Raw genomic sequence first — 13,160 nt, 5'->3', positions numbered from 1 at the left:
ATATGGCAACTATTAAACAACTGTCAATAAAGTCTTTCCTCCTTCACTTTGGCCTTTTTGACAACTAGCAAGAATATTACACATTTATTACGTAAATCAGCGAGCAAAAATTTGTTAGTGCAAGGATTCTAAGAAAAATGTTGAAAGTAGCTACTATATTGAGAGTAATCTCAAAGGACGCCAACAATGCGCGTTCCCTTGCAACAGCGGCGGCCTACAAGCAAGCATTGGTCAACGTTCCTCCTACTAGGCTGACCGCACTCGACAATGGACTCCGCGTTGCGTCTGAAGATTCCGGGTCCTCGACCGCTACGGTGGGGCTGTGGATCGACGCAGGATCCAGGTATGAGACAGCCAAAAATAACGGTGTCGCTCATTTCTTAGAGCATATGGCTTTCAAAGGCACTAGCAAACGATCTCAGACCGATTTGGAGTTGCTCGTTGAAAACATGGGAGCGCACTTGAACGCGTACACGTCCCGTGAACAGACCGTGTTCTACGCCAAGTGCCTCGCCAACGACGTGCCCGCTGCCGTCGAAATACTTGCCGACATCATCCAAAACTCATCGCTCGCCGAACCCGAAATCGAACGAGAGAGGGGCGTCATTCTCCGCGAAATGCAAGACGTCGAGAGCAACTTGCAAGAGGTAGTGTTCGACCATCTTCACGCCACCGCGTTCCAGGGCACTCCCCTCGGACAGACTATCTTAGGGCCCACCAAAAATATTAAGAAAATCTCCAAGGCAGACCTCCAACAATACATTAAGACTCACTACCAGCCTGCCAGGATTGTGTTGGCTGGAGCTGGTGGAGTTGAACACGAGAGGCTGGTAGACCTCGCTAACAAACATTTTAGCGGCCTCAAGAACACAGCCTCAGATTTCCAGTTGGCTCCTTGCCGTTACACTGGTTCTGAAATCCGTGTCCGAGATGACTCCATGCCTCTTGTACATGTTGCCCTTGCTGTAGAAGGAGCCGGTTGGACTGATGCTGACAACATTCCCCTGATGGTAGCCAACACTCTTATTGGAGCTTGGGACCGCTCTCAGGGTGGTGGTGCCAATAATGCTTCATTCCTTGCCCGTGCTGCATCCATTGAGAATCTGGCTCACAGCTTCCAGTCCTTCAACACTTGCTACAAGGACACTGGTCTCTGGGGTATCTACTTTGTTTCTGAACCCATGCAAGTGGAGGACATGGTCTTTAACATTCAAAGGGAGTGGATGAAGCTGTGTTTGACTGTCACTGAGGGTGAAGTAGAGAGGGCCAAGAACCTCCTGAAGACCAACATGCTTCTTCAACTTGATGGCACCACACCTATCTGTGAGGACATCGGCCGCCAGATGCTCTGCTACAACCGCCGCATCCCCATTCACGAGCTGGATGCTCGCATTGAGTCCGTTTCAGTGCAGGATGTGCGTGATGTTTGCTACAAGTACCTGTATGACCGCTGCCCAGTTGTAGCAGCCATTGGGCCCACAGAAGCACTCCCAGAGTACACCAGGATCCGCGCTGGCATGTACTGGCTCAGGGTGTAAACAACCAATGATATAGACAATTAGGAAATTAAAAAAATTGTAAGTTGTGTAAGATCGAATGCATTAAAGTACTCGCCCAAATGCCTGTTGTTTTATTGGAATAAAACACAATGTCTTTGGTGTATGTATTTATTATAGTAACATAAGTTAAATAAAACATGTAAATAACTATATTTCTTTTTTATTTCTATGTTAACAATATAACATAGATACCTTTCATAGCATCATTATCTGGTTAAATGGAGCATGCTTCATAAGTTTCAAGAATTCATAGAGGATGGTTGAATATGGTCCAAGGGTCACTACAATGCAATTTTATAAAACTGAAATCCTTTTTTGTTGAACAAATATTATTTTATTTTACACTTAAAAATTATGTGAGACTACAAAATATAACCTCTTTTCAATGAACCATAAGGTAGACATAAATATGGAGCAACTATGACAAATGAAACTTTATTACCACTTAAAGTAATCAAGTAAACCATATGTATTTTATTAAGATAGTAGCATTTAAGTTTATAAACCATATAAATATATAATCATCTTAATGACATATTTATGTATATTATGGAGATGACCAATATAATTTACGTTATTGCAGTCTAGAATTCTGAATCAATTTAAGATTCTTGACTAGTAGTAGGCTTATCACTGCTACCGCTTTCCTCTTGTTTTTCCTGAACGCTGGTCACACTGGGTTTCCTAACCGTGCTGGTCTTGCGTTTCTTTCCAAACGGCAACACTTGTTCGTTGTGGCTGATCAGGCTAGCTGAGGATATGAAGACTGACACTTGTTCTGGTGTGGGACACGCCACTATGAGGATATCTTCTTCTGAGTAACCAGAGGTGGTGAGGAGTTGCTCCAGTTGTACGAAATACCCAACCACATTATTCTGAAATTAAAAATATGTTTTCATGCAACGCAGTATATTGATTATGCAACCGAATTTCGAGATTATCTAATTTCAAGATATTTAATTATTTACTTAAAGAGCATATTATGGCATCTGACTTGCATTGCAATATGTAAGACATTTATCAATCACAGTACGATTTAAATTAAGTAGAATTCAGCTTGTATATGGAGTCATACAGTAGCATATGCAGCAAATATCACTTAACACCACATGGTCTGTAAACTCTAACAAAATAGATCAGGCACTGATATAGTTCACAACATAAATCTTACCCTAATAGGTCTAAACAATATAAACTCAGTCTCCTTATTAGCGAGGTACAACTGCATGGATCGTTGCAGCGGTGCCAGGTGAGCCTTGATCCTCCGCTGAGCTTCCTTCACCACTAGCGCCATCTGTTCGGGCGACGCCCACGGCTGTGATTTGAGCGACTCCGCTGGTGTCTTCTGGGATAACGCGTGGACCTATTCACAAATAAAGTTGAGCTAAAACAAATGATGCAAACCAAAGTGTGATGCTAAACAAAGATATAGATACAGCTACTTTGAAATAAATAATAATAATTGCATGGTTTAAAATATATACCATCATACATATTTGTAGCGGATTGTTGCGAAGTAGTTTTAATCTTAACTTAATAAATGTAGGACTTATTCAAAAAACATTTTGGAATTTTAGAACAAATTGTGTTCTGAAATATTTGACCAGCAACATTGAAATATAAACAAGTGACTAATTTGCTTGAGGTAATTTATAGTAAAGACAGTTGTCATAGGAACTTTCTTGAACCTCTTTTTTTCTTCAAACAAAACGTCTTGTGATTCATTGGTAAGTAAAAATCTAAGAAGGATTCTGAGAAAAACTACGTGTTTTGTTTCATTTATGTGTGACCATGTGCGCGTAAATTAAAAGAAATACATTCACATACCATTTCAATAAACTCGATCATAGGTCCAACCATGACCTCAGTGGCGTCCTTGATGAAAGTTTCGCAGCAAGACTTCAGCTGTCTATCCACCTCCTTCCTTGAGTCTAGGAGATGCTCCCTCACCATCGGAGTGCCTTCTAAAAGAAACTCTAACAATGTATTGTTGCTATTTAATGAAAATATCTGCCTTGGTTTCTGGATGAGGCCATATGCAGCATTCTTCATATTACTGAAGTCCAAGATTGTTTCCTTAATAACAAAGTCTACTTGGAAAGGTGCGATCTGTTCCCTCAAGATGAGTAGATGCTTAATTTGGAACAGGTGCCCGTCGATATGTGTTTTGGTATCCGTAATCTGCTTCGCTGCATTGTCTATGCTCTGGACGCATAAGGAAATTGCCTCTTGGGCCAATCCTTGGAACACTCGCTTCTCCAAGCATCTGTAAAGCCTTGAGAGTGCTGCTAAGGTTCTCCTGACCCCCGGGTACCACATGCCGTGCAGGTCAGCAGGAGACGCCTGCGGTCGCCTTTGAGCCTCCACGTTAATGTTGGCCACTTCCTGCGAAGTCGCTGACACGTCCGAAACCATCGAGTTGCGGGAGTCGCTTCGTTTCAGGCTCTGCTCTTGCAGTGACATGGCGATTTGCTGCAAAATATATCATCATATTATTACTAAACATTAAATTGTAATAAGGTACCAACAGTGGAGTTCTCAACATAGAGAAATAGTATTATTACCACGCTTTTATTAGCTTGACCTGTATGTATGTATGTAACAGAATATTTGAACTCAATTTATATCCACTTTGAATGGTTCAATTAATTTAAAATTTTGATAACTTATCAAGAACCAATGACAATATACGATTTTAATAATTTTGTCCCATTTATCAGGATTATTTCCTTGTGCGATTTCAGCGTGGTATTTAGTTTCTTAACCATAATTATGTTAATCTTGATTTAAGGGAATGAGGATAATGCTGTTGTTTAGATTGCGTTATGAGGGATCATGTTATGGGGTGAGATGAGATGGACAGATTGTCACCACCGCCGCAAGCTGTGACACATTCTGATAAAAAAAACAGCAGTTGCCATTTACTCACTGCATCCAGACTACCGAATGCTGCCATGCGATATTGACGCCAGTTACGTGCAACAGGGATACTATACAAGTGCTACTGTACTCACCTCTATCACACCCATTGCGGCAGAGCGACTACACGCTTGCGACTGCACCCATCTCTATGGCAAACATCTCAGTCTCTCTATCGCGCCTACCTCCTTTACGGGTACCTTGGTCGGCTTGCAAACGACACCGACAGCCGCTCCTGCGCGTGCTGCGGCAGGAGCTGCAGCGGCACCCACCTCCATCATGAGCAGCTTGTCGGGGTAGGCGAGGTCGCCGGGCGCGGCGCGGTAGTGCAGCACGTCGGCGCGCAGGTGCACGTGCGCGCGGAACACCAGCCGCCCCTGCGCGTGCTGCGGCAGGAGCTGCAGCGGCACCCACCTCCATCATGAGCAGCTTGTCGGGGTAGGCGAGGTCGCCGGGCGCGGCGCGGTAGTGCAGCACGTCGGCGCGCAGGTGCACGTGCGCGCGGAACACCAGCCGCCCCTGCGCGTGCTGCGGCAGGAGCTGCAGCGGCACCCACCTCCATCATGAGCAGCTTGTCGGGGTAGGCGAGGTCGCCGGGCGCGGCGCGGTAGTGCAGCACGTCGGCGCGCAGGTGCACGTGCGCGCGGAACACCAGCCGCCCCTGCGCGTGCTGCGGCAGGAGCTGCAGCGGCACCCACCTCCATCATGAGCAGCTTGTCGGGGTAGGCGAGGTCGCCGGGCGCGGCGCGGTAGTGCAGCACGTCGGCGCGCAGGTGCACGTGCGCGCGGAACACCAGCCGCCCCTGCGCGTGCTGCGGCAGGAGCTGCAGCGGCACCCACCTCCATCATGAGCAGCTTGTCGGGGTAGGCGAGGTCGCCGGGCGCGGCGCGGTAGTGCAGCACGTCGGCGCGCAGGTGCACGTGCGCGCGGAACACCAGCCGCCCCTGCGCGTGCTGCGGCAGGAGCTGCAGCGGCACCCACCTCCATCATGAGCAGCTTGTCGGGGTAGGCGAGGTCGCCGGGCGCGGCGCGGTAGTGCAGCACGTCGGCGCGCAGGTGCACGTGCGCGCGGAACACCAGCCGCCCCTGCGCGTGCTGCGGCAGGAGCTGCAGCGGCACCCACCTCCATCATGAGCAGCTTGTCGGGGTAGGCGAGGTCGCCGGGCGCGGCGCGGTAGTGCAGCACGTCGGCGCGCAGGTGCACGTGCGCGCGGAACACCAGCCGCCCCTGCGCGTGCTGCGGCAGGAGCTGCAGCGGCACCCACCTCCATCATGAGCAGCTTGTCGGGGTAGGCGAGGTCGCCGGGCGCGGCGCGGTAGTGCAGCACGTCGGCGCGCAGGTGCACGTGCGCGCGGAACACCAGCCGCCCCTGCGCGTGCTGCGGCAGGAGCTGCAGCGGCACCCACCTCCATCATGAGCAGCTTGTCGGGGTAGGCGAGGTCGCCGGGCGCGGCGCGGTAGTGCAGCACGTCGGCGCGCAGGTGCACGTGCGCGCGGAACACCAGCCGCCCCTGCGCGTGCTGCGGCAGGAGCTGCAGCGGCACCCACCTCCATCATGAGCAGCTTGTCGGGGTAGGCGAGGTCGCCGGGCGCGGCGCGGTAGTGCAGCACGTCGGCGCGCAGGTGCACGTGCGCGCGGAACACCAGCCGCCCCTGCGCGTGCTGCGGCAGGAGCTGCAGCGGCACCCACCTCCATCATGAGCAGCTTGTCGGGGTAGGCGAGGTCGCCGGGCGCGGCGCGGTAGTGCAGCACGTCGGCGCGCAGGTGCACGTGCGCGCGGAACACCAGCCGCCCCTGCGCGTGCTGCGGCAGGAGCTGCAGCGGCACCCACCTCCATCATGAGCAGCTTGTCGGGGTAGGCGAGGTCGCCGGGCGCGGCGCGGTAGTGCAGCACGTCGGCGCGCAGGTGCACGTGCGCGCGGAACACCAGCCGCCCCTGCGCGTGCTGCGGCAGGAGCTGCAGCGGCACCCACCTCCATCATGAGCAGCTTGTCGGGGTAGGCGAGGTCGCCGGGCGCGGCGCGGTAGTGCAGCACGTCGGCGCGCAGGTGCACGTGCGCGCGGAACACCAGCCGCCCCTGCGCGTGCTGCGGCAGGAGCTGCAGCGGCACCCACCTCCATCATGAGCAGCTTGTCGGGGTAGGCGAGGTCGCCGGGCGCGGCGCGGTAGTGCAGCACGTCGGCGCGCAGGTGCACGTGCGCGCGGAACACCAGCCGCCCCTGCGCGTGCTGCGGCAGGAGCTGCAGCGGCACCCACCTCCATCATGAGCAGCTTGTCGGGGTAGGCGAGGTCGCCGGGCGCGGCGCGGTAGTGCAGCACGTCGGCGCGCAGGTGCACGTGCGCGCGGAACACCAGCCGCTCCTGCGCGTCTTGTAACAACGCTCGTGCCGCAACCCCTAATGCCGCCAGTGCCGCTAGCAGGAAAAATAGGAAACACTATATTAAGTTCAGTATGTAAGTTCACAAGGAGTCCTAAAATATGATCTATACTATATGTAATGTCAAATGTGGTCGTAACTTCTCTATATCTTAGACCATTTATCATTAATAGAAAAATAAATAATAATGTCACTTACGATCATTGTTAACTTGCTCCTCAATAACCTCGACCCGTAAAATTACGCACAACTCAGCGAGCGTCTCTAAGTGGTTAATGTGGATTATGTGCGGCCGGAGCGTCTCATACAGACCGTTACATAAGCTTTGTAGATATTCTCTGAAAAATAAATAGCAAGGATCATGGGCATGTTACACAATATGATAATAGAATGCTTCCTCCCTAACCCTTTGATCCCTACACGTGAGCGCGAGCAGCGAGCATGCGGCGCGGAGTCGCGCCCAGTGGTCCCGCGCGCGGGTGTCGCGCAGATGACAATAAAATGTTTCCTCCCTAACCAAATATATTTTTTATGACGTAACGCTGCATTCTGTTTGTTATGTGATTAGGAGTACTAATGTCCTGAAGAGATCGGTGAAAAGCCGCTTGATGCAGACTGCTCAAGGCCGGCCGGAGTGGCGTAGATTAGGGGAGATCTTTGTAGTTCTCTCATCACTAGATAGATGGGTGTATGGATGATACTCTTACATCCGCTTCTCGTTGTATAGTAGTGATAATTTATCGCCATTTTGACCTTGCTATTGCACGAATCTGCTTATACCAGTCCTTTGTACTAACCACAAAAAACTACTCACGTGAGCGCAGTACTAGTAGTAGTAAAGAAGTGATGATACAACGCTGTTTCATCTCTACAGGCGAGCGCGAGCAGCGAGCAGGCGGCGCGGAGCAGCGCGCAGTGGTCGCGCGCGAGGGCGGCCCGCGCGGCGCCCGCGCGCACCGCACCCGCCGTGGCGCCGCCCGACACGCGCGCGCGCCGAGACGCGTACTCGCGCTGCATGTCCGCCAGCAGGGACGCGTAGCTGCGGGGAACGGCATTAATACACTAGAAGGGATTTCAATTTTTTTTGTAATATAGGAGTAGCAGACGAGCATGCAGTCCACCTGATGGTAAGTGGCTACTGCCGCCCATGGACATCTGTAATCAACCCTAGATAGGATTACATATCCTACCTGAGGTCGGCCACAGATGCGCCGCTACCCCTGATGACTAAGCTGGAACGCCTCGGAAAAGTATGTCTCCCTTACCACACCCTACAAACCGGAACACAGCAGCGCCTAACAGTGCTGTTATTAGGTAAAAATAGGTGTGGCGGTGGTGCCGCCGGAGTCGAACCACAAAAGATTCTACCACCTACATAAATTCAATTATTTTCCACAATCATCAATATCTTGTACAACAATAAAACCTCTTTATCAACTAGTTTATCGCACTACCGTTACAAAACGACATCACAAAGATCCAATAACATTCCATGACCGATTAGATTCCTACCTTAGGTTAACCACAGACATGTTGCTATCACTGATTTATTCTGATTGATTATTATATTGACTGATTATTATATTATGCTTGCTCCCTCTTTAAAACAGTGCTTAAAACTGCAGTTGTTAGGCAGAAATAGATGTGACAGTGTGGTTTGCAGATATTCAAATTCGAACTACAAAAGTATTTGCACTGAACCAACAACATAGCATTTATAGATTGTGATTTATAAAAAATCAATTAAAACTTCTTAAATCTTTTCAACTTCTTAAATACTTTTTCATAATCACACAGAATCTTTAGTGACGGTAGACGTTACACTACAACTTGTTTTTCATTCAACATACTAAATACAAAACACTTACTCTTCATTAGTCTCCGCACGCTTCTCAATCTCACTTATAACCATCTTGAGCTTGGGAGTCGCGGCTTGGAACTTGCCGAAGTACACCGCGTACGCAGTGTCCATACTTTCCTGATCCGGCTCTTCGGGCGTTAACACCTGTTCCGTCGCATGGTTCAGTACATGCGTCACGTAGGACCGAATGAGCGATATCGCGCGGTTTTGCAGGTGACGGTACTTCACTAAATATGTGTGGGACTCTTTGAATGTGCTCTGAAAAGAAGAATTGAATTACGATTGAATGAATGAATAAATGATTCTGATGTTACAAAAATAAAATTATATTAACAAAGAATAATTATATATTTTTTTAAGTAAATTGAATTACAGTATATGTACTGACCATATTGTCATTTATGCATACTGCAGCTTATACACATCTGTAACTAAACCCTTATCTGAAGTCCGACAAAAATATATTGCTCCATGTGGAATAAGTTGATATATCTTTTAATGCCTGTAAGTTCTTCCTTAAAACTCTCTAAACAGAATAAAACACTTAGAAATGTTTTACAAAACAGAAATATATGACACTATCACCACGGTGGAACACTAATTGGTTTTACTCACTTCCTTTTTAATGTCTATCAAAGACACTAAAATGTATTTAAAGAATCTTCACTTCGCGCCATCTATTGGAGATCTAGTGCATACTTAAACATGATACATCATTGATAAATTAGAAACTAATCTACGTCTAGCACAAACAACTCACATTAGCCCTCATATAATCCAAGCATTCATCGATCTTGGCCAGAACATTGAAGAATGCCTCGCTGTTGACAGACATAGTGGTACTGTTGAGCCGCTGTGACAGGTGCTCCACTTGCGTGAAGTAGTGCAGCTTCTGCTTTATGTCATCGCCTGGAACATCAACCCATTCCAATTATAATAGCAATATTTTAGTATTTTTTGGTATATTTGAGTCTAACAATAAAGCAAACGTGCTACCTGATGGAAAGTAGTCAACATCGCCTATGATAGGTGCCTGTGTTAGGTGGCTTACTCCAGTTTTGTTTTCAACATAATGCAATTTCAAAGCATAATTTTAGTTCTAATGCTCAACTCAGTCAACAATCTGTACCCCTTGTAGCATCAGTTGCATTTGTTAAAATTGTAATAAGAGATACGTTGTAATAAAAGATAGTAAAATTCAAATTTTAATATCTTTTATTACAACCAGAATTTTTATGTAAAACTTGGCAAAATTTTCTAACAGTCATTACACAAGAGTAAATGTATATTCCAAATGAAACCCTTCTGCCTCTATGCTAAATCACCCTTTAACTGTGTGAAGACACAGTGCACCTTTGCAAAGTACATACCAATACTAGAGAGCTTATTCTGATCAGCCAACAGTTGTTCACTCATTGTGTGTAATGCATTTGTCTTGTTGGAAACCAGATTGTACTCATCATTCAATTTGTTCAAGTCTGTCATTGTGGCAGAAATCTGGAAAGTAGACATTCATATGTTACAGCAAATACTCAACAGAATTTGGATGATTATTCCTTTAGATAAGGCTGAAGAATACATTCTTGAGCTTCATTTATAACATTGGAGTAGTAAATTAGCTTGCCTGATGGTATGCGGGCACTGCCTCCCATCATCATCATCATCATCATCATCATCATCAACCCCTTACTGTCCCACTGCTGGGCACGGGTCTCCTCTCAGAATGAGAAGGATTAGGCCATAGTCCACCGTGCTAGCCAAGTGCGTATTGGTAGACTTCACATACCTTTAAATTTTTTTTTTTTTATATAAATCTCTCAGGTATGCAGGTTTCCTCACAATGTTTTCCTTCACCGTTTAAGCAAGTGATAATTAATTTCTAATACGCACATAAATTTTGAAAATCAGAGGTGCGTGCCTGGGATTTGAACTGCCTCCCATGCATAACTATAACTAACACTACTTCACCTCTAGAACAGGTTCTACCAGGTGATCACATATGAAATGTCATTCCTGAGCGCTAAGGTCACATAATTGTATGTCAGCCAGTATCCATTCCCTTCCACCTAAATGGAGAACTGCCTTATGCTAGAAATAGGCATGATGGTTGTACTCATACCTCCCTGGTTCAAACCATACACTCAATTAATCATTATTAAATTAATAAAATATTTTTTTGAGGAAATGACTGTTTGTTAATCATACCTGGTTGTTTAAAGCCACACACTCATTTCTCCTGTCTTCCAGCTGCTTGTAATATGCCTCATATGGTGCATCATCAGCCTTTGCACTATTCTCATGCAGACTCTCATACCAGTCCAGGAAGTCATATGTTGTTTCCACTGAAGGTACTAAGTCTGATTCATTTTCGACTTTTTCAACTGCATCCTGTAATTTTAAAATAAAATTTGTAAGTAATAACAGTTCAATAAATCATAATTTATAAATTCAATTCAATTATATTCAAATCCATACTCAGTTATTGAATAATGCTTATTTTACAACATACATGTTAAGTATTTTATTATGATAAGATAATATGTTAACTTTAAAATGTCAAAATTAATGTAAGTCATGCTATCTATTAACAATCATATTTAAAGTATATTTCTGCATGAAGTTTACTTTTAAGCTTATGTTATCACTTTTAATTGAATATCTTTACAGCTGATACAGAAGTTTTAGGAATGGCAAATATTATATTGAAACCAGAAATATTGTTCATAACTGTGTAAACACTAAATGTACTGTTACAATTATATATAAAATATATATAAATTTGTTTGTAGATGGAGTAAGATCTTATTACTCAAATATTAAGTTAAATCAGTTGGTGCATAGCGTAAGAAATCAATACTGAAAATATATTTTAAGTAGCAAGTACCTAGTGAAATTCTAATTCACAATTTATATATATATATATATATATATATATATATATATAAACTTTAGAAATGCAGTTTAAAATTTCATTTAGATACCTGTTCAGATTCTGTAGTAGCACCAGTCATAAGCGCCTCTAAGTCTAGTATAGCCTCTCTCTGGCTGGACGTGAGCGGTGCCAGGGGGTTGTCCACTGCTTCCCATTGCAAAAGTTTGCTTTGAATTTCTTTAAGAGTCATATTATCCATAATTTTAAATATTCAAATCATATTTATTTGGAATAGAAACATAACCAGATGACGTCAACCGGTTAGCTGTCAGTGTCAAACCTTGACGTTACTACGTGACGCTAAAGGCTAAGGGTCATAGACGATTCAGGCGTAGTGCCTTTGGGTGAATACAAGTCTCAAAGATAATAGTTAACGATACATAAAAATCGCAGAGTTCAAAGTAAATCGTTTTATTTATCTAATAACTTATTTTTATTAAATGCGGTTATCTATTTGTCTCTGTTCTATTTGTATCTATTTCTATTACTCTAATTTGTTTTAGTTTGTGCTACTCAACACTAGATGTCGCTATTTACAAAATAATTCAATGTTAGTTCTAATACATTTTAGGATATAATAAAATTGTACATAGCAAATGTTCATCGTTGTGTAATTATTTCAGCAAGGAAGAAGGATATTTTTTCGTCGGGAGATATTTCATTATAGTGTGACAATTTTATAATAGCTCGCAAAGAACAAGTTGCTTTTATCTAACTTATAATTATAAAAAGACATCATTTAAGCTAAGAATAACTTACTTGAAATAATTTATTATTTTCTTTATTAGCAAAATATATATCATGAAAATAGATATGATTACTAGTTTTAGTTGACAAATAATTTTATGTTATAAATGTTAACTCTGATTACGCCATCTACTCGTAGTAAAACATAATGAGGACGGTGAACACTGTTTCCAAAGTTGTCGATAATCAATTTTCATCTAACACATGACTGTTTCATGATATTACGAGTATGAGAAACCTACCTATTAATTGTTAATTATGATTGTTCGTCACAATTACTCGTAGGGTAAATTATTAAAACATTATTCAATAGTCATTTAATTAATTATCATACCAGTAATACGTTTTTCATAAATTCATAAAAAAGTCTCAGTAGTTTATTGTTGAAGTAGTGACTCTTTAGATTCATATTTATATTGAATAATTAGGATTACTTACGTCAATAAAATTAAGATGATGTGATATATATGTATTTAGAGGTAAAATGTCAAGTCTTAATTAATTAATAAAGAAACTATTCCTATATGTATTCTAAGTTAGGTTTTTTGGATATAAAGCTTAGTTTACTTTTTTTTATAAGTAGTAGGTGTAATCAACCCCAGATAGGATTAGATATTACTACCTGAGGTCGGCCACAGATGCGCCGCTACCCCTGATTGGTTACTGGCTACTTTTCTTTTGTTATTAGACATAACAACAAATCTAACAGAATCCGTTTCGGATTTAGATTGGTATTAAACCTACCTAATACACACGTAAT

The 13,160-nt window shown here is 44.3% G+C and overlaps 2 protein-coding genes across 2 annotated transcripts; one reads left to right on the top strand and one right to left on the bottom strand.

The window, feature by feature from the left end:
- Positions 1-23: 23 nt before the first annotated feature.
- Positions 24-1,709, top strand: UQCR-C1 (Ubiquinol-cytochrome c reductase core protein 1). The gene has a single exon (XM_073090546.1). It carries the CDS (start codon positions 138-140, stop codon positions 1,536-1,538), a length of 1,401 nt encoding a protein of 466 aa, XP_072946647.1. The 5' UTR covers positions 24-137; the 3' UTR covers positions 1,539-1,709.
- An 84-nt stretch (positions 1,710-1,793) lies between these two features.
- Positions 1,794-11,943, bottom strand: Cog3 (conserved oligomeric Golgi complex subunit 3). Its single transcript, XM_073090557.1, has 11 exons — positions 11,703-11,943; positions 10,927-11,109; positions 10,092-10,218; positions 9,482-9,630; positions 8,729-8,979; positions 7,675-7,899; positions 7,059-7,198; positions 6,739-6,896; positions 3,387-4,031; positions 2,731-2,922; positions 1,794-2,434 (listed from the first exon to the last, which is right to left on the bottom strand). The coding sequence occupies exons 1-11, from the start codon at positions 11,850-11,852 to the stop codon at positions 2,162-2,164; spliced, it is 2,493 nt and encodes an 830-aa protein (XP_072946658.1). The 5' UTR covers positions 11,853-11,943; the 3' UTR covers positions 1,794-2,161.
- Positions 11,944-13,160: the final 1,217 nt, after the last annotated feature.

Source organism: Epargyreus clarus, unplaced genomic scaffold (assembly GCF_041222505.1).
Source record: "Epargyreus clarus isolate Ecla_fem2 unplaced genomic scaffold, WU_Ecla_fem_2.2 ptg000003l, whole genome shotgun sequence".
Classification (NCBI taxonomy): Eukaryota; Metazoa; Arthropoda; class Insecta; order Lepidoptera; family Hesperiidae; genus Epargyreus; species Epargyreus clarus.
This window is presented reverse-complemented; position numbering and strand designations above follow the sequence as displayed.

What these genes read in the sequence shown, in the direction of transcription:
- UQCR-C1 (XM_073090546.1), top strand. Translation starts at nt 138, where the DNA reads ATGTTGAAAGTAGCTACTATATTGAGAGTAATCTCAAAGGACGCCAAC.
- Cog3 (XM_073090557.1), bottom strand. Translation starts at nt 11,852, where the DNA reads ATGGATAATATGACTCTTAAAGAAATTCAAAGCAAACTTTTGCAATGG. An exon ending in TGGATTATATGAGGGCTAAT is followed by an intron (nt 8,980 to 9,481) that starts GTGAGTTGTTTG and finishes TCTTCTTTTCAG; the next exon opens with AGCACATTCAAAGAGTCCCA. An exon ending in ACAAGCTGCTCATGATGGAG is followed by an intron (nt 4,032 to 6,738) that starts GTGGGTGCCGCT and finishes TATATTTTGCAG; the next exon opens with CAAATCGCCATGTCACTGCA.